Source organism: Kryptolebias marmoratus, linkage group LG12, assembly GCF_001649575.2.
Source record: "Kryptolebias marmoratus isolate JLee-2015 linkage group LG12, ASM164957v2, whole genome shotgun sequence".
In the NCBI taxonomy this organism is placed as follows: domain Eukaryota; kingdom Metazoa; phylum Chordata; class Actinopteri; order Cyprinodontiformes; family Rivulidae; genus Kryptolebias; species Kryptolebias marmoratus.
In genome coordinates, this window is record NC_051441.1 from 10,888,036 (window position 1) to 10,912,204 (window position 24,169).

At 40.1% G+C, this 24,169-nt stretch overlaps 6 protein-coding genes across 7 annotated transcripts; 3 read left to right on the forward strand and 3 right to left on the reverse strand.

Annotated features, from left to right (window-relative positions):
* Nucleotides 1-67: 67 nt before the first annotated feature.
* Nucleotides 68-3,299, reverse strand: anks4b (ankyrin repeat and sterile alpha motif domain containing 4B). The gene is made up of 2 exons (XM_017421865.3): nucleotides 3,047-3,299; nucleotides 68-1,563 (listed from the first exon to the last, which is right to left on the reverse strand). The coding sequence occupies exons 1-2, from the start codon at nucleotides 3,205-3,207 to the stop codon at nucleotides 465-467; spliced, it is 1,260 nt and encodes a 419-aa protein (XP_017277354.1). The 5' UTR covers nucleotides 3,208-3,299; the 3' UTR covers nucleotides 68-464.
* A 549-nt stretch (nucleotides 3,300-3,848) lies between these two features.
* LOC108239260 (peroxisomal membrane protein PMP34) lies at nucleotides 3,849-8,186 on the forward strand. The gene is made up of 9 exons (XM_017421861.3): nucleotides 3,849-4,145; nucleotides 4,227-4,287; nucleotides 4,628-4,694; nucleotides 4,823-4,977; nucleotides 5,399-5,515; nucleotides 5,616-5,761; nucleotides 5,951-6,046; nucleotides 6,246-6,328; nucleotides 6,417-8,186. The coding sequence occupies exons 1-9, from the start codon at nucleotides 4,071-4,073 to the stop codon at nucleotides 6,562-6,564; spliced, it is 948 nt and encodes a 315-aa protein (XP_017277350.1). The 5' UTR covers nucleotides 3,849-4,070; the 3' UTR covers nucleotides 6,565-8,186.
* dxo (decapping exoribonuclease) lies at nucleotides 8,175-11,356 on the reverse strand. Its single transcript, XM_017421856.3, has 7 exons — nucleotides 11,159-11,356; nucleotides 9,940-10,396; nucleotides 9,427-9,653; nucleotides 8,990-9,209; nucleotides 8,760-8,895; nucleotides 8,531-8,625; nucleotides 8,175-8,448 (listed from the first exon to the last, which is right to left on the reverse strand). The coding sequence occupies exons 2-7, from the start codon at nucleotides 10,392-10,394 to the stop codon at nucleotides 8,316-8,318; spliced, it is 1,266 nt and encodes a 421-aa protein (XP_017277345.1). The 5' UTR covers nucleotides 10,395-10,396; nucleotides 11,159-11,356; the 3' UTR covers nucleotides 8,175-8,315.
* A 17-nt stretch (nucleotides 11,357-11,373) lies between these two features.
* On the forward strand, nucleotides 11,374-13,683 carry stk19 (serine/threonine kinase 19). Its single transcript, XM_017421866.3, has 7 exons — nucleotides 11,374-11,532; nucleotides 11,840-11,935; nucleotides 12,022-12,164; nucleotides 12,253-12,488; nucleotides 12,610-12,707; nucleotides 12,833-12,980; nucleotides 13,128-13,683. The coding sequence occupies exons 2-7, from the start codon at nucleotides 11,842-11,844 to the stop codon at nucleotides 13,171-13,173; spliced, it is 765 nt and encodes a 254-aa protein (XP_017277355.1). The 5' UTR covers nucleotides 11,374-11,532; nucleotides 11,840-11,841; the 3' UTR covers nucleotides 13,174-13,683.
* Nucleotides 13,684-14,359: 676 nt separating this feature from the next.
* Nucleotides 14,360-19,734, reverse strand: LOC108239271 (ras-related C3 botulinum toxin substrate 1). Its single transcript, XM_017421873.3, has 6 exons — nucleotides 19,377-19,734; nucleotides 17,643-17,714; nucleotides 17,064-17,181; nucleotides 16,811-16,873; nucleotides 16,084-16,243; nucleotides 14,360-15,977 (listed from the first exon to the last, which is right to left on the reverse strand). Exons 1-6 carry the CDS (start codon nucleotides 19,409-19,411, stop codon nucleotides 15,847-15,849), a joined length of 579 nt encoding a protein of 192 aa, XP_017277362.1. The 5' UTR covers nucleotides 19,412-19,734; the 3' UTR covers nucleotides 14,360-15,846.
* Nucleotides 19,735-21,469: 1,735 nt separating this feature from the next.
* On the forward strand, nucleotides 21,470-23,841 carry LOC108239276 (small integral membrane protein 10-like protein 2A). 2 transcript variants are annotated; one of them, XM_017421876.3, is made up of 2 exons: nucleotides 21,470-21,876; nucleotides 23,042-23,841. In XM_017421876.3, the coding sequence occupies exons 1-2, from the start codon at nucleotides 21,697-21,699 to the stop codon at nucleotides 23,090-23,092; spliced, it is 231 nt and encodes a 76-aa protein (XP_017277365.1). In that variant the 5' UTR covers nucleotides 21,470-21,696; the 3' UTR covers nucleotides 23,093-23,841. The 2 variants fall into 2 exon arrangements, with proteins under 2 accessions (XP_017277365.1, XP_017277366.1); XM_017421877.3 differs by having other exon boundaries at nucleotides 21,491-21,876; nucleotides 22,991-23,841.
* The last annotated feature ends 328 nt before the right edge of the window (nucleotides 23,842-24,169 follow it).

Consider the following 24,169-nt stretch of genomic DNA (forward strand, 5'->3'; position numbering starts at 1 on the left):
TTTGTGGTTAAGATTTAAAATAATTGCAACACAGGGAGGAAGACTTTGATGTTTTTCATATATTCTGTTTATTTGACAAAATAGTTGCATGATCAAGAACATAATGCTCAACCAATTGGGGCCCCTGATCCTGTTTTATCTTCTATAGTAATAAATAATCACAAGTTCACAACAAAAACATCTCATGTTTACATCTACATGGTTCTATTGAGTTTGAACATCAGGTATCCATCCTGTTTTTTTAACCCCTGGTAAACCATAAGCAGATTTTTAAACAGATTTGGCACTTCAAAATATCACATCATACAACTTCTTTCTTTGAAATGTGGAATTATTTGGGGAAGGGTTTACAGAATCAACTTTGCTTACAAGAAATTAAGGAGTTGCTATTCAAGGTACTGGCTTTCTGTTCAGAGGACACATGATTTGAAATGTTTTTATACAACTGTGCTGCTTTTGAAAAATCACAAGGAGCTGTCCTTCATGACGCCAGGGTTCTCCAGTGCCTTCGTTCTGCGAGTAGCAGCTTCCAAGATCTTCTTCCTGGGTCCTAACTGGATGCGGATGCCCTTCAGGTCTTCATCAGAGCAAAGCATGAGCGCCTCCAGGTCCAAGTGCTCCCTGCTGAAAGCGAGGGCAAACTCTGGCAAGGAGATGGCGGACAAGAACACAGCTAAAGGTGAGCTTTCCTCAGCTTCATCATCATCCAGTCCCAGATCTTCCTGATCCCAAGGAAGGTCAGCGTCACCAGCATCGTCAAAGCCAGCTATGTCTTCCTCGGTCTCAGGCTGCTCCTGAACAAGAAGACTAAGACTTTCATTGTTGTCACGGGGAATGTCCTCTGACTCCACATTCATTTTATTCATGAAAATCAGGCCTCCAAAGCCAGGCCGATTGAAGACGGATTGCTTGACCTGGCCTCGTTCTTTGACGCCATCATCATCATTCTTTGCCATTCCTTCTTCCTCTAACTCATCCTCTTCATTAAAGACCTCTAGAAACTCTGGTTTTTCGGATGTTCCATTCTCCTGCTTGAGAAAGACAACATCCCCATCTCCTCCTGACCGCTGCAGTGTTCCTTTGTCTTTCTTTGCAAGCTTCTTCAGGAGAGTACCTTTAAGAGAGCCGACTTTATCCACACCAGTTAGCTTGGAGTACTGCTTATTGTCATCATCCTTGATGTCTTCCTCTGGGAACGTCGATCCCATGCTCGCCTGGGAAACGGACACACGCTGCATTTTGTCCCTCATGCTCTGGTGCCTCTTCTTTACCTTCTCACAGAGTTTCACTCGCCGTTCTGCCTCTTTCTGAGCCTCCTTCTTCAGGTTGGCAACCTTTCTTGGATGTTGGTTGGTTTGCTGTGCGGCGGCATCGTCCAGGAAGCGCACACAACTCATGTGGCCCCGAGAAGCGGCGACATCCATGGGTGTGTGGAACTCGTTGTCCAGGGCGAAGAGGTTGGCTCCAAAATTCACCAGAAAGCTGAGGATGTGCATGTAGCCATTATCTGCTGCGTGGTGCAGGGGCGTGTTCCCCCAGATGTCGCTCTTGTTGGGATCTCCTCTGTAAACCACAAAAAGATAAATGACTGATTAATCATCTAAACTACTTTGAAGACACTAGTTGTGTCAAAATCTTCACCTGTTTGCACAAAGCTTCATTTTTTATTCTGTAAGCTTAATTGTTTTAACTGATCCGGTTATTTACTGAATCTCAGAGAACCCCATTTTTAGTAGCCTGTTTTTTTCTTACTTTTATACACAGAATTGTAGAATCATCAAAAAATCATTTCAGACTTTTGAAAACAAAACAATGTGAGAAACTTGGAGGGAAAAAATAAACCCTTGTAAAATGACAGAACGTTAAAAACCACCCTGACACAACAAAACATGTCCACTTACCTTCAGTTTGATGCAACTTATGTGTCACACAATGGCATTTAAAAATGGACTAACATTAAAACCAGTCAATAATTTTTCAATAGAAAAGTTTATTTTTGTTTGTCTGATTTTGAAAAATAAAAGGTTGACAGTTCAGATATTTTCAGAAAAGCCTTATGGTTCAGAATTTTATTTTTAGCAAAGCTTTTAGGTTTAAGGTTTTAATTTCTTTTTTTTAAATGCATTTTAAAACCATGGCACATTATTGTCTTTATGAATTTACACCTCTGGATTTGTATAATCTCAGCGTTTCTCATCAAACCTTGGCAACATGAAGAAATGTGTGACCTAAATGGCAACCAACACACTTCTAATAAAAGCTGAAACAATCTGCTGCTGGTTGATTTCTGATCCTATAAAATGGACTAAACCACCGATTTTTGTCGAATGTTTTAGTTCTTTAATAGACCTTGATAATAACTACCAGCACAAAAAATACATTTACATTTAATACAGATCACATTGTAATTAAAAATTCTAATATTAATAAAATAATATTTTAAATGAAAATTAAAATGCCTGTTACGCAACAAAAAGAAAATGAGGTTCAAGATAATAGGTAAGCCATTAAGATATAAAGTCCTTTATATTGTCCTTGAATGCTTTGCTTTCTGTCACAGTAATAAAAACTCTAATTGCACCTTGTCATAAATTCCATCTCTTACTTGTTATGACAAAAACCCTGAAATGCTTCAATAATAATTTAGGCCACATTACAAATACTTTCTCCGAGTCTCATGCCAGAGAATTCGCCAGCCTTTATTTGTGGTGAATGAGGACTGAGGTGGAGGTGGGGGGACAGATGGATGAATGAGGGCTTTTATTGTTTTGGCTGTTTAATCATGTGGCTGAGCTCATGGGAGAAATGAAAAATGAAGCTCAGCGAGATGAGCAACAAATCGTAGTGAAATATAGTTTTAAAAAAATATCAATTTAAAACCCATAAAACTTCCATACAGTGGAGTTAACCTTTGACCTTTACAGCTCTTGTGTAAATATTAATATAGATCTCTCACAAGGAATCATACAGTTACAATGTCTAATTGATCTAACATAAGAATAACCTCTGTTTCTCTTATTCTAAGCCTTGTTGGATAAAGTCTTACTCTCTGCTGCATATGAGCTGAAGAGCATCGACGTGTCCATGGAAAGCAGCCAGCAGGGTGGGAGTCATCCCGTCATCATCCGCAGTGTTCAGGTGCTTCCTCGTGGCCTCCTTCAGCAGGTCCAAGTTGCCATCAATCGCTGCTTTGTGGTACCTTGACATCTTTGAAAAGAGCTCTGAAAATGAAGTCTGTTGAATCTTCTGTCCCTTCACACAAGTCGGAGGAGTAAGAGCGACAGCAGACCAGAGCAAACAGTGTGATCACTGGGCGTGTGAGCAGCTCAGCCATAAAACAGAAGCAAAGTCCAGCTCCATTTCCTGCTACCACTCATCACCACGGCTCACGTTGAGCTCATTCAGTGTGTCTCACAGTGTGTCTCACAGTGTCTCTCACAGTGTCTTACAGTGTCTCACAGTGTGCACGATTGTTGTTTTAGAAATTAAAAAGTGGAACATTAAGAAGGTTATGAAATGTAAGTTTGCTGTCAAACTAACAGCAGTTTTCTGCAAAGTAGTTTATTTCCATCTATGTTGTATGATCTACAGCTACCAAAAGTCTTAGTGCCTGATTCCCGATCAAGCTTCACATTTTAAAGTATTTCTTTGTAAAGTTTTTTTTCAAAACTGTGACAGTTTAAGTGTATCGACACCCTTAATTAATGATAAAAGCTAAAAATAATTGAACCAGCTGTAGGAGCTGATCCTTGAACTGTTCGGTTCCTCTCCAGTCCAGCAGGGGCGCATGTCGTTTGTTCGCGCGCTGAATTAAACAAAAGAAGAAGAAACCATCCCGGAAGTATCTGCCCGGTAGTTTTCTGTTTTCGGTGCCGCTTTCTCCCAATCTTCTCAGGTCCTAACAGCATCATGAAGCTGTGATTTTTTTTTTTTTTTTTTTTTTTGTCTTGTTCACCAATTATTCTCCCTGCCCGATAAACCGGGCTGACCGGCTGCTTTTCGTCGGGGTCACTCCCGGGCTTATTTTTTGGAGTTTGTGTTGTTTTTGGGAACCGAAAGCTCCTGCAGAGATGTCCGACAATGGTGGCTCGGCTGTCGGCCTTCTGTCCTACGAGACGCTGGTTCATGCGGTGGCAGGAGCGATGGTGAGCAGCTTCACCTTAGTTGATATTTTAATAACTGTGTGGTATTAAGGTGTAAGATTAAGTTTCATTGCTGTCTTGTAGGGGAGTGTGACCGCCATGACTGTCTTCTTTCCTTTGGACACGGCCAAAAGCAGATTGCAGGGTGAGTCTGAGGACAGGTGTGTAAATTAACCGTGAAGCCTTATTATAAACCATCTATAACTCTGTCAAAACCAACCCTGCGCTTTCACACAAACTGTGGAGACAAATAATAATTAATTTTATTTAGTCTTTTTGTTTCAGTAGAGAGCATAAAGTTGCCAGGTGAACACTCTTGTTGCACAGTAACACCATGTAGAGCTGTGGTTACAGATTAAAATGTGTTGAGTGCAAGCAGAAAGAACCATGACTAGTAAGATGATGGTCGCGTACAAGTGTTGCTCTATTTTGTTCTGTTTCGGAGGATTTGAAACATGAATTTTTAAAGAGTTTGTGTTTTGCAGTGGATGACAAGCGGAAGTCTAAGTCTACGCCTGTTATTCTGGCTGAGATCGCAAAGGAAGAAGGCTTGTAAGTTCTAGTTAAAAGGGTGTCAAATTGTGCCAAATAACTGCACCTAAGTAAAGAAGTAACTCTTTGTTAAAATTTAAGCCAGTGTGAGCTCTTGACACCCATATAACTCTCCACCCATCTCCCAGTCTGTCTCTGTACAGAGGCTGGTTCCCAGTCATCTCCAGCCTTTGCTGCTCCAACTTTGTCTACTTCTACACCTTCAACACGCTGAAGAAGGTGGCTGCATCTGGACCAGGGAAACCCAGACCAAGCAAAGACTTGCTGATGGGGGTTGTAGCAGGTAAAAGTCACCAGAGTGACATCCCCCTTCTGTTTTATTCACCCAGACACAATGTGCTCTTGAAGAGACTCACAGAACGCTTTGAACACATTTTTAACAAGACTTTCAGGTAGCAACGCCTGAGTTATTTGCTGAATATTTTTTGTTTCATCTCATCAAAGAACCATTTGCCTGTCATTCAAAAATAATGGAAACATTTGTTTGGATTTTCCAAAAAGTGCAGGAGAGTCTTCACATGTTTTCTTGGCAAAAACTAGAAAATGTGCAGCTTGCAGGTACTCAAGAATTAGGAAATTCTTTCATCTGATAAATACAAAACCCAAATTATGGTTAAAAAAAAGTTAATTAAGAGCTTCAAATGCTGCTGTAACTGTTCAGGTTGTGGATTTCTATGATAAACTAAAAAGCTCTGTTCATGCAGGGGTGGTGAATGTGATCCTGACGACTCCCATGTGGGTGGTGAACACTCGACTGAAGCTGCAGGGGGTGAGGTTCAGAAATGAGGACCTCCACCCAACCCAGTACAGAGGCATATTTGGTGTGTGGTGCACATTTGTATTATACTTCCAACACTTCTAATGTGTCTTGTTTTGACTCTGTACACTTACTGAGCCCTGATCTCTGTTTTGTCTTTTCAGATGCTTTCTCGCAGATTATTTCCAACGAGGGAGTGGGAACTCTGTGGAACGGCACTCTGCCGTCTCTCGTTCTCGTCCTCAACCCGGCTGTGCAGTTCATGATTTATGAAGCCATGAAGAGGAAGGCAGGAAGGGGAGGAAGAAAGGTGAGAGAGAGAGAGACCCTGTTGTGATGGTTTTATTACCAAAACATGTCTGAAGGACTTAGATTGGGAAGGTGCATCGTCACATGATGAATAAATACATTTTGGAACATTTGTTAAGTAAAATCCAGTCAGTTGTTACACTCCAAACAACAACTGAGAACACTGTTACGTGTTTATCTCCTTCCACAGATATCCTCAGCAAAGATCTTTCTTATTGGAGCTGTTGCCAAGGCCATCGCTACCACGGCGACGTACCCGCTCCAAACAGTTCAGGCTATCCTGAGGGTAAATATGTAATGTAACATCCCATAACTTATCCACGGTTAACGAACAAGACTAATGAAGATGTTTGTATTGTTAGCAAACCTCACAAAAAGACCAAAAATATAGATGAATCGGGTCTGTTCAAAATAAATTTCATTTGTTTTCTTGAATCAGATTCAAAGATTTCAGTAACATAACCTTCAGCATGTTTCTTCATCAGTTCGGTCAGTACAAAGGTGACGGCAAGGGCGGTCTTATGGGGAGCCTCTCGACTATTTTCTTCCTGTTTATGGAGAGGATCAAGTGAGTTCCTGGATCCACAAACACTCATCATTACCATGAAGGATATCTGCTAATGGCCACTGATGTAAACTTGCTCTGATGGTTGCAGGACGCACGGCTTCCTTGGTTTATACAAAGGCTTGGAGGCCAAGCTGCTGCAGACGGTGTTGACGGCTGCCCTCATGTTTGTCGTTTATGAGAAGATCACTGCTGCTACCTTCAGAGTTATGGGTCTGAACAAAAAGCTAAAGCATTGAATACAGAACAGCTTTCGATCCGTCAACAACAGAAGGTTTAATCAGTGCCTCCTACTGATTTATAACGATTGTTTTGAACTTATATGCACTGTAATTGGAGCCAATTTGCTCGTCTAAAATATTTCCTGTGACCCCAAAGTGGGTTTAATCCCTGGAGAAGCATTTGGGCTTTAACTTCAAGCACTTTCTTCTATGCAGACAGTTTTTCTTCACTACTTTTGTCCTATCTGTTTTTCATATTTGTTCTAAAATAGTAATACTGCAGTACAGGCGTGGCATTAATTGGAAGTTTGTATTTGAGAGCTTCTCATTTTCATTTGCACAAAAAAAATCAAAAACATATATGTGTCAGGACCTGATTGCATCCTGCTGTTCTAAATTTAAGAACCTGACAGGAGAGATTGGTTGAAAATTACGTTTCTCAAACGGACAGTTTGATGTTTTTAGCAAACTGTTCTCATGGAGATTCACAAACCGTTACCAGTCAGTAGTTGATTTAAGCCAACACGTAATCTGGAGACAAGCTGAGACAGTTGGTGCTCTCTAAACACAGAAAAAGATGTTTTAGCTTTTAAAAAAGGCGAGCCTGCATTCTCTTCAACGTCATTCCCATTCCCTGCATCAAATGAGTTCTTTTAACTCATCAAAATCCCACCATGATTATTTTTTGTTTACCTCACGTTACCTCATGACAAAACTAATGATTACTTTTTGTCTTAATTTGAGGCATTCCTCTGCTTGTGTTTTAACTGTGAATTTCAGCAGGTGTCATGTCCTGCTGGACAAAAACCTCATGAAATTGTGGCCAGATCGTGTTTAATGTGTGGAAGTCGCGGTCAGTAAAATCAGCAATGATTTAAATAAGATTATGGTTCAAGTGTAAAATCTGGGTTTAACCTTCCAGTTTAAACAGTTTGTGTCAGTAATCATTTTAGTTATGTGTGTATAACTAAAATTATTTTAACAGAAATAAGAATCAGGATTTAATGAGTTTGACAATAAATGCAACGTGTGTACTGACGTCACACTAAGTGCCTAAAAAGTTTACTATGAATTGACTAAATTACGTGAATTGTCTTACATCTAGTGATTTTCAGTTTACTGCACACATTTTTATAATTTAGTTTAACGCTGCTGCAGTAGTGCTCTACGTTTATCACCATACTCATGTTCTGCTTTAGTCAATGTTGCCTTTGATTTGAATGTTTCCTAAGCTGATTTGCTCTCTTGGTTGCTGGTAAATTTAGAATCAGTGATAAAATGTTCAGTTTCACATTTAGAGGATCGAACTTTGTGAGCTGAACACAAAGTGCAAGATGTAAAACTTAAAGATGTGTTGCTGTTAGTCTAAAAAACACAAAACAAAGGAAACGTGAAAAACTTCTTAATACTAGGCCACACAAGTGTCAGTTATTGTTGGAATTATTTTATTAAAAATGGACATAAATGGTTTACATGAAAATATTTGTAAAAAAAAAAAATGTCACTGATCATTTAATTACTTGACTTTTTTTTACATAACATTTTTGTTCAGTTTTCTGTTATTGACCTAATGCTGTTTGGAAATTAAATTATTGTTATAACAAGGGAACAATAAAGTTGGAGGACTATTGACATTAAAAGTGATTTTATTTACAGTTATTACATGCTGCATGAAACATTGTTCGTTAAAAAGTCTTTCCCGAAGATCATGGAGTTCTGATTGGTGCGAGTTGTCGTTGAATGTTAGTATTCTGACTTAAAAAAAGAAATCAAGGTTGATGGAAGTCTTGAGAGCTGGTTATCGCCTCAGTGTACCAGGAGGGCAGGAAGGACAACCGCGAGTCCCTGTGAACTGAGTAGGTCACATCTCTGTGGGGCTCCCAGGAGAACAGGTACACCACACTGAAATATTTTATTGCAACAGAACCTTTAACATATTTATTTGAAATTATAGACGTGAGAAGAGCAGTATCTTATCGCTCACCTGTGATTGTCTTCAGTAGCAACGCGCTTCACAAAAGACAGAAAATCACTACAGAAGTTCATGCACACTGTTGGCTTCCAGCAGTTGTGTTCATTCTGTAAATAAACAAATCTGAGATAGAGCACAAATCTGCAGTAGAATTAATCCTAATGGTGAATATCCTATGTGTAACGGCTAACTTTAGGTAAAACAAAGCTCCTTCTATTGCTTCAAAATAACAAGAATTCACCTTGATGAGCTGAGAAATCTTGGAGATGGGGAAAGTGTCCACAGAAATGACTGTTCCACCGTGATCTCTGAATCCTGCCACGACACGAGGGACTCCAGGGAGAAAGGACTGAGCCCACCATTTGAGCAGTTTGAACCTGACAAACCCATATAAACAAAAAACCTTCAGCATCCACGTATAAACTGTAAAACAAAAAACGTGAACGTGTCACCAGTAGCCACGTTGCCGACCTGTGGAAGTTGCTGTGCTGTTTGGGTGTGCAGATCTCCAGAGAGGTCTTCAGCTCCACGTAACAAGCAGGAGGAGGGGGAGCACCGGGATCTTTATCCCGACAGTCCACCTCACCGGAGAAAAGAAGTTTGTGGTCTGTGAGCCGAGTGTGAACAACGGTGCAGAAGGCCTCATTGGTGTTAACCACTCCGCTGGGGTCGGGCAAACTGTGGTTGTTATCTGCACGGAAAGACAAAGATTGAGATAATCTGTTCATCACCGACTGCTTGTTACTACCAAAGAAAAAGAAAAAAAGATATGAATGCTAAGATTTTTTTCAGAAAAAGTATTTTCAAAGTTAAACAAGTTTGTAAAACTTTTAACTTGTTTTTTTTTTCACTTATAGCTGAGTTGAAGGCTGGTAATAACCAAATTGATCACTAGTAACTGTAACTACCTGCACACATGTACTGCTCAAACTTGTATCCCCAGTACATCATCTCATGGTTCCTCTCAGGGCGGTTCTCCCGCTCCCTGCGAGCAGCTTCTGTTTCCACCTCGCTGATGTAAAGTGTGCTGTTGAACCTGGTTACTGCCAGCAACCAGCCCTCCCGTGTCTCATAAGGTGTGGTCAGCAGCTTAGTCAGGTGGCCCCGCCATGTCACGAAGTCGAAATCTAAAGCACTGAGAGGAGCAGAGGTTGGTCAAAGAACAGCTTTCCTGCAGGCATTGATGAAGTAAAAGGTTTCCAGAGAGGGGCAAGAAAAAGGAGACACTGTTCTTAAAGTAAATGTTCAAGCATAACATGAGGTCAAGAAGAGGGAAAAATACCTGAACTGCATCAGACTTTTTTTGCAAAATAAAAGTTAAATGAACATCCATAAAGTGTTTGATATGTTGCAAAAGATTTTACTTGAGGAAAAATATAAAAACAACAAGAAAGCTGTATTATACTAAAGGCTACTCTTACCGTGAGGAGTTTGTGGTCCCCTTTGATTTCAGCTTTGACAGGTTGGTTATGATCCATCGGAGAATATGATCCAGTCTCTCCTTCACATTTTCATCTCTCTTTACATAGCGGTCTTTGTACCCATCCCTCAGATCAAAATTAGGACTTTTGTCGGGTTCCACATAGTATCTTATCTGCCTGTCATCACTGAAAAATCTACGCTGAGAATCGAGAGAGAAACAGCCCACTTCCACAGGCTGTTTGTACAAAGGAAAGTCTTTCTCATAAAGCTCCTTCCTTGTGCTCAAAGTCTGGGAGCTTTGAATTGTTGTCGACCGAGGCTGCTGCTGGTGGTGGTTACTGGGTGTGAAGGGTGTACTGTCATTGTGGTTTCTTCTGCCACGGTCTCTTTCCCGTCTGTATGCTGACTGGTGATGGTAATCGGTGATGGGACTGCTGGATCTGTGGTGGTTCATTCCTAAAGTTGAACAGAGCAGAGAGACAAACTGATGGTGCTGATGACTCAGAAATTCAAATTTGTTAATCATAGAGAAGGCCTCTGGGGTAAATACACAAAGACAAACTGTTCAGGGAGGTTTCTGTTTTAAATAACTGTTAGATGTACGACATACTCAGCATTATCTGTTCTTTACCAATTTGAAATAGTCATAAAATACATTTTTTCTGATTCCCTGCTTTTGTCAAATTATTGTTCTTCATTCTCTGCTGAACTCTTTACAGCTGACAGAACTGCACAGTGTTTATGGTTCAAAAGACTAACAGGCTACAGTGGAAGATTACTATAAGATAAAGAGTTTTAGGCTCTGGAAGCTCCAGTTAAAAGCTGCATCATTCTGAGAACCTCTACTTTCTTCTTAGGCTCATTTGTGGATGTAAATTAGTCCCCATCACTTTGTTTTGACGTGTATTTTTGTGTAAAACAAATACAAACACATAAAAATGACCATGAGAAGCTAAATTACAATACAAGATTAACAAAATTTAAAAATAAATGTAGATATACAAATCTGAAAGGACATAAATTGAAAAATGGAGACAAAGTCAATAAAAACTACTAATGCCGTAAAACCAACAAGAAACCATTTATAAAGTTAACACAAACAACTTCGTCCTTTTGCATTTTCACTCTGTGCAAAACAGTGTATGTACATAATAATTTCGCTATTTTTTCTTGCGTACTCATGATTTTTCATTTTTATTATTAATTTAAAAAACCTACCTCTTGGTCAAGGTATTCAGCAAAAAATGCTCATTAGTCACCCAAAATTAAAACCACGATATTCAATTACCCAATAAGCTCATTTTAATTTAGGAACATAAAAAAGGAAATGAAAATGAGTAAAAAATGTGTAAAACGAAGATCGCGTTTTCAACTAACAAGGCGGCTAACTAGCAAAACATGCTACAGACAAACCTGACGCAACTTCCGGTTTTTGGTGTCTCGGGAGGTAACAAAATATATCGCGAGATCTTATCCAATGACTCGCAAACACAGGCGCAAGAACATTTTTTGTTATGGAGTTGTAAAGACGTACTGGACTTTATCTTGGGACAATTATGTTAAAGCTAATTCTTATTGCCGCTAATTATCAGGTAATGTTTGTTGTTGTCGTTTTAAAAATTAATGGTGAACATTTTGATTTAAAAAGAGTTAGCTATCAGCGTTAGCTTCACAGTGAACTTCAATTTGACCAAAACAAACCGTGTGTTTCCTGTAAAATTGGTATTTATGGTAGATATTTTGTATGGAAGTACATACACTAAAATCCTTTAGGGGTGAGAGAGTAAATTAGTTTGTCATAAAACAAATTATTCGTTTTCTGTGACACATTTCTTGCTGCCTGGTTGGAAAAAGAAATCATGTGAAAACCAGGATTTCTCTTTATTGCTTCTGTTGCAGGTATGAACAGGAAACGGGCTCTGGTTTCAGATACTTTTAACTTGAAGAAAAGGAGAAATGGCACCGAAAAATTTGGAGCTGTCAGCAACAAGGATGGTAAGCGTTTTGAAAAGCTGTGAACTCATTTATTAAACTCAAAACAATGTCTGTTTTACACATGCCATCCATTTTTCTCCTATAAGGACCGGCAGACATTAAATCCACCATGGAGTACCTCATGACGCTGTTTCCCAGAAAGCTCTTCAATGACGCTTTGCCTCAAATTGTGTTGAAACACCAGCTGTACAGCATACATAATGACAAGACTTTAGTTGACAAGGAAGTGGTAAGAAGGCTCTTCAGGCCTATAAAAGCTTCATGTTTTACTAACAGTTCCTCTGAATGTGAAATGAAACCTTCTGCCGTCCTTCCAGAGTAAGCTGCGTGAGAGCGGAGAGCTGTTGATGTTCCAGCTTGGATTTGACGCTGAAGCCTTTGGGCTGCTTTTTACTTCGGACTACAAGGCCAAAGTGCTGGCGGGCGAGGAGGGAAAGGCAACCCGAGCAGTCGTGGAGAAATTTTTGGAGAAGGTGGTGTCCTCGTGCACGGATCTGAGCTTCAGCAAAGACAAGATGCTGAGAGAGTTTCTCTTCACAGACTCTGAGATAACGTAGGAAAGAACCCCAGTACACGTCATGCTGTGTTCAAGTTTTAATATATTTTTCAATGTAAAGAATTTATTTTAAGCATCAGCACATCTGTTTTTTTTTTTTTTTGCTCCCACCACTCAGGCAGCTGGTGAAATCAGGGGTCCTGACTGTGAGAGATGCAGGCAGCTGGTGGCTGTCCATTCCCAACTCTGGCAAGTTCACAAAGTACTTCATACAAGGTCGGTGCGTCTGTGCTTCACCGTAAACGTGTCATGACATCTTGCCACTGTTTGTCTGTATATGAGGTTTTTTTTTTTTTTTTCTTTTTAATTATTGTTATTATCTGGTCAATCTGTCCTGTCAGGTCGTAAAGCCGTGCTTGGCATGGTGAAGAAGTCCAAATACAGCGAAGCGTTACAAGCAGACTTGGAGGAGCGACGAACAACTTCGCAAGTGAAGTTCCCCATGAAATACCTCATCCACGACATTGTTGGTGCAGAGCTGGTAGAAAGGTAACACTTTCAGTGGACTCTTTTATTTACTGTTAAACAAAAAGGGCTTTCAGACCGTCTTAGGAACTGTATGGAACCTTATTTGCTAGTGTTAATGCTTTACAGATTATTTATTTTACTGAAGGCTCTGCTTTTGTCTCCCTCCAGCATTCCTACAACTTCAGGAACTTTGTTACGATTTGTGGATTCCTGATTTGTCCCTGGGCTCACAAGAACCAGTGAGCAAACTGAACGAAAAACAAGAGAAATAATTTAGGACAACGAGATGAAAAATCTGTGCCAAATGTATTATAAACCCTTCTGGGTTCATGAATTGTCAAATTTGTTGGTATAACATTAAGTTATTTTTTGTTTTTATTGAAGATATTTGAAATGTGATTATTTTTTCCCCTCAGATGTGACATAACTATATTGTTTAGAAAGCAGGAATAAAAGGCTCATTACTGCTTAAACTGTCAATAAGATAAATTTGTTTCTGGATTTTTTTTCCTATTTAAAAATAATATACAGCAGGTTAATTAATGTCTTTAACAATATTTCCACTTTTTGAGAAGTCACTAAAGAACTGCAGTGGGTTGAAAAAACTGACTTATGCTGAGAAAATAAACACTTTGATGCCTTTGTTCTCAACTTCTTCACTAAAACATTTTGGTCTTCTTTGTCGATTCCTCATTTTTTTGATTAAAAAGTCTCAAAACCTCCACATTGACATGTTTCAGTATTGTCCTGAGTGAACCACAGCTCATAATTAAGGAGAGTTTGTGTTTAAAGACAATTTTAATGTGAAAACACTTTATTTTTTGGATAGGTTTATTTTAATGACCCCCTATCTTTGGTTTCATCATTAATTAAACATTTCTAATATGAAAATTTTGGGTTTGTTTTAGACTCTGGTAAGAAGTTGGTAATTAGTTCCATATTGTCTGAGGTCAAACTTAATTCATCCGTCAGAGATGGAGGCAACAGATTTAGCTCTTCCTGGGAGACCCCAGGGTGCTCTGGAGCGTTCTGGATCTCCTCCCAGTGGGTCGTGCCTGGAAAACCTGAAGGAGGCGCCTCGGACCCACCTCAGCTGGCTCCTCACCTTATCTTCGAGGCTGAGTCTGGCCACCCGACAGAGGCGGCCCACTTCTGCCACTTGCATCCAGGACGACATTCCTTCTGCCATTATTTACACCTCATGACCAGAACTGAGAGTTAGAACCAGGAGGCCCCACTTCAGCAAACCTAAAAAATGGTTTTTGATTCAGACAGGATGAAAACTTTACAATAAATACCACTGATTATAAAATAACCCTTCCGCCATTATTTCAAACATCAAAACAGTCAACGGTGGCCACCATTTTGTGCTGGATCAGGAGTTTATATATAGACAAAAAAACAGGAAAAAGGAATTTATTGGCTTTCTCAAAAAGTGACAATAGTTTTTAATCCATAAAACTAAAGAGTCACAACATTGGCTTGAATAAAAGCACACCTTGATGTCTGATACAATACAGATGACCAACATGTACTTAACCCCTGATCTAGTAATTGAAATACATTTTGTAAATAGGCAAAAAAAAAAATATAGAACTGTAGCGATTTTAATCTTAGTTTTCAGTATATGATGCACAGACATGCTATCAGCATTAATTACAAAAAAAAGCTAGGCTTGTAGGGAGATTAAAGTAGCGTTAACTGTGGAGGTAATAAACAAAAGGATATTCATAGTGTTAGTTAATACAGTGAGTGAGTGTAACTTCTGTGAAGAAAGATACAAAAAAGGGTCAAATTACGATTATAACAAAATAAAAAGGAAGATGAGTACAATGTGGTCTACACCAAAACCGACAGCAGCTTTGTTACCGTTATTAGCAGGTATAGAGAATAATCTTAGTGATGTTACTTAGCCAGTAGTGATGTTTAAAAAGAAAACTAATCAAATGTGCTGAACAAAAGATACTTGATAAATGCCCTCAAAGCACTGAAGGTGCTCCTGTTCCCCCCGCCCCCCAATCATCTGCAGGTCTCTGTCCTAATATGTCATCAAGTTTTCAGCTTCGCTCTTAAAGGCAGCTGTACGGGTGAGACACAACAAAGGGAAGATTGCAAAGAAAAAAAAAATCAACTTGAAAAGCTCATATTGGATAAAATCCAGAAAAATACTGATTCTTTAAATTTTTGTTTTAGGAACTGACAGCACTGTCAGTGTCGGGAGATTCTCTAATAGTTTTTTGGGCGTCTGTGATCGTTTCAGGGCTGAAAAGAAACTAATGGCAACGATTTTCTGGTTCATGAGAAGTCATTCGAGGCATCAGAATTATTATTATTTTTTACACATTGACAGTGAGGTGACACAACTCCCTTCACGGAGAACGTGAACTTGAAAATGCCTTTTAGACGATAGATTTGCTTTTCGGCTAAAATACAGCACGTGTGCAGAATTTATTTGGCAACATCTTACTTCCACTCATAACAAGACTGTAAACAAACAAAATCAAAAAAAGTGAAATGAAGTAAAGACGGACAACAGGTGGTAGAGTAAGCTGAAGACATTCCACCGTCTATTTTAGAAAACATCCAATCTATTTTAGAAGGCCTCGAGAAGTTCATAATCTTGTCTGTACAGTATCCAAAGACCCGGAGTCCGGAAAAGTCCAAACCCTTTTCCCTAAATCTCAACTTACGTTAGTTTTTTGTTTGTTTCGTTTTCTGAAAGAGCTGTAACTACACTCACGGAAGGACAGAATCTGAAGTATATTGTTTTTTGTGTGTATACTGGGGTGTTTCTTTTGTGTCTTTAACCCCCTCCCCTCCCCCCTCTAACCCCGTCACCACTAGCGGCCATGTTTCCCAGTAACCGTTCCACCGCTGCCTGGAAGTCTTAGAGAAGAGAGCACTTCCTGCCCTTCTTCTTCATGGGCGGAGGGCACAGAACGGCCCGGATGGCCTCGTCGAACACAGTTTTAAGGCCGCGCTGAGTCAGGGCTGAGCACTCCAGGTACTTGACGGAACCTGAACAAAGGAAAAAGGGGGGAGGGGGTTATTCCTGGTATTTGCTCTCAGAAAACTGCAGAACATGGCACACATAGAGTCAGAAAGAGGTCGGCAGGGTTGTTACCAATCTCTTTGGCCATTGCCAGGCCTTGAGGGTAGGTGATGGGGGAGAGTTTCTTCTCCTTGAGCTTCTCCATGGTGTCCTTGTCATCTCTCAAATCCAGCTTGGTGCCCACCAGTATGATGGGAGTGTTGGGACAATGGTGTCTAACCTCAGGATACCACTGAACGACAACAGATTGAACAAATCCATCAGCGTTATTGTAGATGAGCTAAAAACTACTTTAAGTTTTAATATAGATAAATATGAACGTTTTATTAATTAATTTAATACCAAAACATGTTAAAGCCACAGAAATGCTGTGGTAAAGTTGTGAGCAAGAAAAACAAAATGAAAGCTGGGGAACCGAGGAGGAACTGAGGACTCGGATAATCATTTCCTGTGTGTTTATCGCCAAGAAAAACTCTCTCTGAGTGATCACATGACCCACGACTGTCGGCGTGTCTTTCTAAATGTTGTGTTGTAGTCCAGAAGGATACACGAGACCTGCTGCCAGAGTCTTCGGATATTTTTGTGAAATATTAGTTGTAAATTAAATAAAAACGGTCAGTCCAGTAAGTCATGTCAGTCATGTCTGACAAACCTGAAGCCATGCACGTCAGGTTGAATGGTTTGATAATGGGCCATTTTTAATGATAGAATCGCCCAGTTATACATTTAAAGGCCAACCCAAAAAATAATTAAAATACCTTCGCCAGCTTCATTGTTTCCCCACACAGGCGTTACTCACCTTGGCACGGACGTTTTCAAACGAGGCAGGACTCACGAGAGAAAAGCAAATAAGGAACACATCCTGGTGAAATAAAAAGAAAACAAATCTAAGGACGAGTTTTTAATTTCCTGGTAAAGACAAATCAGATCAACAACAACTCAAACGTCTGCTGTTTTTATTTCATGTTTCTTCCTTGTTTCCCCCAAAAGCTCCGAGTGGATCATTCACTGAACTTAATAAGTGAAATATAAAACGAGTTTTCTTTTTGTACCGTCTGTGGGTAGGAAAGTGGGCGGAGTCTGTCGTAGTCTTCTTGTCCCGCTGTATCCCAAAGGCCCAGGTTCACCGGCTTCCCATCCACCATAACATTGGCGGAGTAGTTGTCAAACCTGAGGAAAGTCACGACGTGCGAAATGAGACAATCGGCCTTAATCTGATCAAACTAAAAGATGTGACACTAAACAGATCTGCAGCGCCCTTTCGCTTGTCTTGTTTCCTTTCAACAAGAAACATAAATCTCAAAAGTCTGACAGCAGCAAAGTTTGTTAATCAAATACCTGGTGAGTCAGTCTAGAGTTCAACGGAGATAAGAATAAACCCAGTTAGTCTACAATCAGATAAGGTTTCCACTAACACACACACACACGTTCATGATTCTGAGTTACAGTCTCCGGCAGTGATTGTCACCTCAAGCACACAAGGACGTAAATGTCCAGCTACAAAAATAACTGAGGATAAGATGTCACCCTAGTCGTTCAATGGACGTAGGAGAAAACAGGGTGGAGACAAATCATAGACAGCTCGGCTTTCATAAATAAATAAGTACTGCAGTGCAGTCTGAGATACTCACACTGTGGGGATGTACTCTCCAGGAAAGGCATTGGTGGTGTAGCTGATGAGTAGACAAGTCTTACCCACAGCACTGGAACACAGAACAAATTTTAATCAGTGATTAAAAAAACAAAAACAAAGCAAAGAGAAAAGATGATTCTCACTTTAAACCGAACGAGAATTCTGAAACAGGTTTGCACCATGGCCACCGTACGTTTGGCTTTAATCCAAAAATAAAGTTTATTCAAATCGAAGTTCAGGCTAATCGCCTTGTGATCAAACCCTGTGAGATCTTGGGAGACGCGTCGGGCCGTGGAGGACGCGACGAGGATGACTCAGCTACAGGTTTTGGGCAAAGACGTTGCACAACGCGCAGCACTCAAGAGTGCATGTGGGGAATTATGCTCAGCTACCACCACACCGAATACGAGCTTAGTGTTTGTAAAGCTGACTGAGTTAAAACCAGTTTCTGTTTTGGTTGATATCGATTAGCTGTTTTGGCCATCTTGAACTGAGTGACAGCCATTTTTGCTCATCTAATTAATTAAAATCAGACAAGATGAATACACGCACACACTGAGACTGGCAAAAAAAAAATTTAGCCCCTTTAGCCTTCGCTGACAGGAAACAACAAACCTTACAGTATTTTGAGCTTTTAAGTTTATCATGAAAATGACTGTATCTTTATGACAAATATGTCAGCTGAACCGTTGCACAATGTTTGCTGTTCACCTGCATTAAAACAGCAAACAATACCACATCTTTAGTCATTTAGAGCCTCTAAACTTTGAGTCTGAAATAGTGAGCAGCATTTATTTAACTTTAATTAAGTTGAGAGGCAAACCGTCACAAATCCACTGAGTTTTATCTCAGCAGGAACTTGGAAGAAATGTGCCAAGTTTGCAAACAAAAGGGTGCCAACAAATGTTAGATGTAGAAAAAGGTGCTCTGACACCAAACATCCTGCAATTTGATTACTTAGGTGACCTTTTGAGAAACAATCACTGAACAAAAACGACCTCAGATTTGGGAGAAAAGTGTGTGAGACAAGCAGGATTCCTAGGGGGGAAACAATATTTTTGATAAGATTGAAACTTTTCTCTAAAACGAAAATAAAAAACTATAAAGTAGGTCAGTTAAAGGCTCCTGAAATGACTGCAGCAGAGGAGTAAACCACACCCAGACCTTACGTGCCTGTTTACCTCCTCACATACAATTACACATCAATGGCTCATGAGTTAATCCTCCCTCCTTAATTGCAAACAAACCTTTAAATTCATCCGCAACTCTTGGGAAACCGAGAACACAGAGTTTTAAAGCGGCAGGCAGCGAAAATCGTCAGTGAGTGACCCGAAATGATAATAATAATAAAAAGAAATCTCAGCTGAGGCGCAGATTTCCGAGTCAAACTCCAATTACAGCCGCGGTGAAGGGAAGCACGATGAGCCGCTGCTCGGTGAAGTTCGGCTCATCCAGGAATGAGGAAAAAACCCCGAGGAAGATGAACCGCACTCTTCCATGTTGTGACACAGTAGCTGCTTCAATGAATCAGCGGGAACGACTGTAACCGAGTCATACATTAGCAAGAGGTTCATTTAGTTTTTTGTTTTTTTTCGAACGCTAACAGTTTTAACTTTTGTGAAGATTAAAAAAGGAAGACTGATCAGGCGTTAGCTGGTCACATGACAACATTATTAAACTGTAAAACTAAACGAGGCTCAAACTCAAACTCAGCTCAGTTGTGTGAACTTACCCGTCTCCGACAACCACACACTTTATGGCCTGCATCGCGCCGCAGCTAAAGGAATGCTAAGTTAGCCCAAGAAGAGCCAGCTAGCGTTAGCTCGGGTCTCTTTTTTTTCTCTCCCCCTTCCTTTGTCCGGAACTGCTCGCTGCTGAAACGTCCCAACAGCCTCCCGCTCACGGCCTCCGGTGCGACGACGCGGCTCCGCTGATGTGGGAACGACGAGAGGTGGACTTGCGGTAACTTATTTCGCACTTTAACGCGACTTTGCTCAGAAATCTCCCCGCAACATTCCCACGCTTTCGCGAGTCGCTCTGTGAGCTATGGAGCAAAACAGCGGCCACCACCCCTGAGAGGAAAAAAAAAGAAGTCAGAGGAAGCATCCGGTTCACCGGGTTGATACGCCCACACTCTTTTACCTTACGAAATTAACCAAGCAGGCGGAGAAACGCCCGCTTTTCTAACCAAGACGGTTAAGTCAAACGCATTGTAACAGAATCGGCTGAAATTGCTATTTTTAAACGTGGTTTGTACACTTATTCCTAAAAACAAAGAAGACGGATGATTGAGAATGTGACACCAAAGGAGAAAGTGACGTCAATATTACACTTATACAGCTTGGAATGTATTCAGAAAGGGTTATTTCCTGAACTTTGCCTTCCAGGCTTTGCTTCGAGAGAAGCGAAAAGAAAACCTGGTTGGTATGGAAGTAAAATTATGTAAGTCAAATAGTCTCATTCGAAACAAACTTTTTTTAGACATTGAATTTAGAACACTGAATTTCTATCCTGTGCAATTATGTATGTGAATTTTTTGTACTTTAAATTCGCCAGGAACAATTTCACCCGCAAAAATTTAACTGCAAATGTGGGGGCTGCTCTCCTACATGTTTCAGATGTATTCTTGCTTTAAATAAATGACTCGTGGACTTCAGGAGAATTTAGCGATTTAGTGAGGAGGTAATTAAACCATTTGAATCAGGTGTGTTGGAGCAGAAAACCATAAAACTTCCAGGAGGGTGGACCCTTGAGGCCTGGAGTTTGACACCCCTGTTTTATAACCTTCTGGTTGAGTCGAGCGGCTTTTAGCCAATCAGGTTTTGCTCGTTTGATCAAGTGACACACCAGCGTTTTGGGTAGAGGTTTAGAGTTTCTCTAAAAGTTGATTAATTACATTTTGATAAAATATGCTGTATGTTTTTCTCTCCAAAACTTTCATATAAGGTAACTATGGGAAAAAAACAGTGGCTGAAATAATCTGTTCCCCCCGTAACTCTGGCAAATACAGAGCAAATGTTTTCAATTTCTCAAAGACAGTTGTGTGTGATGGTAGGATTGAACAACCTAAATCGCAAACTGATTGGTTAATCCCTGTCCCATGTGGCAACAAAAAATTACAGGCTGTGAGCTTCATCACGACCTTGACACGATTATGTCGAGTCGTTTTTACTGAGAAATGTGGCGCACTTGTTGTCATCAGATTGCATCCAGTTAGACTAGATGAAAGAAAAAAAGACTCTTAATTGGCTGTTAATTAATACTGGCATTTTGTAATAACCTATTTAACAGAAAACCCTCCTTAGTCATCTTCAGCAACCACGAATGAGCTAAATGTTTAAAGACTCACCTCTGCCCAAAACACTGGCATGTCCCTTGATCAAACGAGCCGAGCAAAACTTGATTGGCTAAAACCCACTCGGCTCGGCTGAAAAATTTTTTCAGGTGAAACTTTTGCTGGTGAATTTAAAGTACAAAAGATTTACATACATAATTGCATAGAATAGAAACTCAGTGTTATAAATGCAATGTTTAAAAAAAGTTTGTTTCAAATGAGAGTATTTTACTCCCATATATTGAAAAAAACACGCAGTAACTGGTGCATTTTTTTATGAGGTGTCTTTTGTACAGTTGACAGAGAAGCTTTCTTATTATAAATTATTAGTAAAAAATTCAGAGTTGGTGATAGTAGCTCACAGATACAAGCAGATGGTCGTTAAAACGTGTAAAGCACCTCAATATTTGTACATATTTATTGGGAAACGAAACACTTCATTGATTATTCAACAAAAGCGGTTGTGTTTTGTCCTGCGAGTCTCAGCTCGGGGTTTATTATCCCACAGTTTGCGAACTTCCGTGTGTCGCAGCGTCATCGGTCCTCTCGAGGAAGGAGCGGCTCAGTCATTGGGCTCAGCTAACAGGGCCAACGCGCAGCTTGGTGACAGCCAGCGATCAGAAACATGAAGTACCTCACGCCGCTCGCCATTTTTCTCGCCTCGCCCCATCAGTTGACTTAGTAAGCCGACAAAAAGCGCCGGGCAGACCGCGGCTTTATGGCGAGCCTGTCGTGTCTCGTGCTCCGGTTTTCGGGCTCCGCCGGTCGGACGTACGGAGTGTTTTCCAAAGGCTTGACGAGGACTTTGTTGATATTTTTTGAACTGGCATGGCGACTGAGAATTAGATTTCCCTACATCTATCTTGTTGCCTCCATGGTGTTTAATGTCAGATTACAGGTAAGAAACCACGCAGTTTCCTCTGGGCAGTTAGAACTCGTTGTGTAGCAGTTAGCCTGCTTGTTACCATGCCAACAGCTGGTAGAAAAGGCCGTTTTGTTGAAACTATTATGTTTGTTTTTATAACTAAAAACATGAAATATAAAGACCTATTTGCTTTCTGCAAATCATCAAACAGTTTGTTTGGTTCCCCTTAAGCTAAATTAGCATATTGTAATCATTAGTAGGTTTCAGTTTCAGTTTGAAGTGTACAAAACTAAAAAAAAAATATTTCTGTCAATGAGGATCTATTAAAGTTAAAGTAATAAACATTGTTATGGATTAATTTGCTGAGTACTTTGTTGACATCAGGTTTCTTGTAGCACAAGTAATTCAAATGTTTTCTTTAATAACAATGAGAACAATGAGTTATTTTAGTAATTTAGTTGTATTGTTTCCATGACGCAGTCAGCATTTTGTGACGTTGTGATACTAAATCATCCCTTCCTTCTTCTCTGACTGACTTATTGATTAAAAACCTCAGTTGTCAGCAAATCAGCTGGCAGTAAAATATGATCAAACTGTGCCCTGGTGGATTAAACAGCCCTGACAGTTCATGTTCTACTACTTGTTATTATCGCCCGTCGCCGAATTTAGCTCTAACTCAGTCAATCTGCTAAAGTTGAGGTAAATTTGATGTGGTAGTAGCTGAAAGTCATTCACAGCACAAACTTTGAGCACGGCGTCTGGAAGTATTGCACGAGATTGTGCTTAACTTTATTTTCAAGGTTTGGACGACTACGACTCCCGCCGTAAAATGATCCATATTTAAGCTCTTCAATGAAAGGAGAAGGGTGATATGCATTCATTCATGTTATGCAAGGTCTTTAATTTAAAGTGGCGCTGACAGATGTCTTTTGTGTTTTGCTTTCAGTCAAAAAAGGACAGTAAAAGCCAAATAAATGTTGGTAATTTAATAAAGAGACTAGCTTACAGCTTCAGTTCAGCAGAAACCGTCACCTCCAACATGAACCAAATAACTTCACATTTATTTAACTTTAAAAACCATGAAATTGTTTCATTTATTCATTCAGTTTGGAGCGTAGCGACTGACAGAGTCTCAATCCGCTTACAGGTTCACATTGAAATCCACTGAGAGCGTCGCACCTGTGTTTTGGACTTACAGTGGCGAACGGCGAGTGCTGTCATGTCCCTGCCGTCGAAAGACACCGACTGACTCGGCGATGTCCAAGAAGAGGACACCTAATCCTGCAAACCGATGGGAGGGATGCAATAACCCCACACAGCTGACAGTTTGTCTTCGAACTGAGCTGGTGCCTTTGCAGGTGAAGGGCAGCAGGGATGTCTGCAGGTGGGAGACGGAGACGAGGCCTTTCTGATCAACGAGCCGTTTGCTTAGCCTTTTTTTTTCCTCTCTTTCTGAGGATTTAATATCCACAGCATGACATTTATCTAAATTTCTGTGTATCCGTCAGTCAGTGTTCCATCTCACAACCAAGACCCGGACGGAATCCACTTTATATAAAGCCTCTCCACAGCCTGAAAACGAGCATGTTTTTGTCTCTGACCTCTGCAGTTCAGACACCTCGAGGCCAGCGATCCCAAACGGTACACGTTCTTTTTTTTAACGGCGCCGCTGATCCAATGGTAACGTCTTAGAGAACACAGGATCACTGCATGTTTTTGTGTTCGGATGTCACTCTGTTCCTGCAGAACTGTAGCACTGATGGTAGTGAGAAGAGCTACCGGAACGAACTTGTCTTTGGTTGTAATTATCTCAAGGTTTACAAAAAAGAACTGAGCGTTTGGAGTTTTGTCCTCATCGGACTGACAGTGAGAATGATTTTACTCTGGAAGAAATAAATTAATAAGAATAATAAAAAAAAAAAAAAAACAATTCTCCGCCGTTCTGTAAAATTCTCATATTTATGCCCACTGATGGGTCCTTGAGGATCCACGTTTATTGCAGGTATTTTTACAGATTTTTAGGGTATAATAGGAGGAACAGTCAAATATTTGCCATTTTATTTGTACACCTTCTTTTCTTACGTCCTCTAATTCAGGGCTTTCCAAACTTTTTGACTTCTCAACCGTAAATGATTTGTTTTAAAGAGTTCTGACTACATTTGTCGCTGGTTTAAAAATGCAAACATTGCTAATTAAACAAGAGCATAATGACAACACAGCCTTAACAATCTGTATACCGTTTTTATTCTTTGTGACAATTATTATGGAAACATACCACAAAAAAATCAGTTTTGAATATGAAGTTGATATCTGGAGATTAACTTTG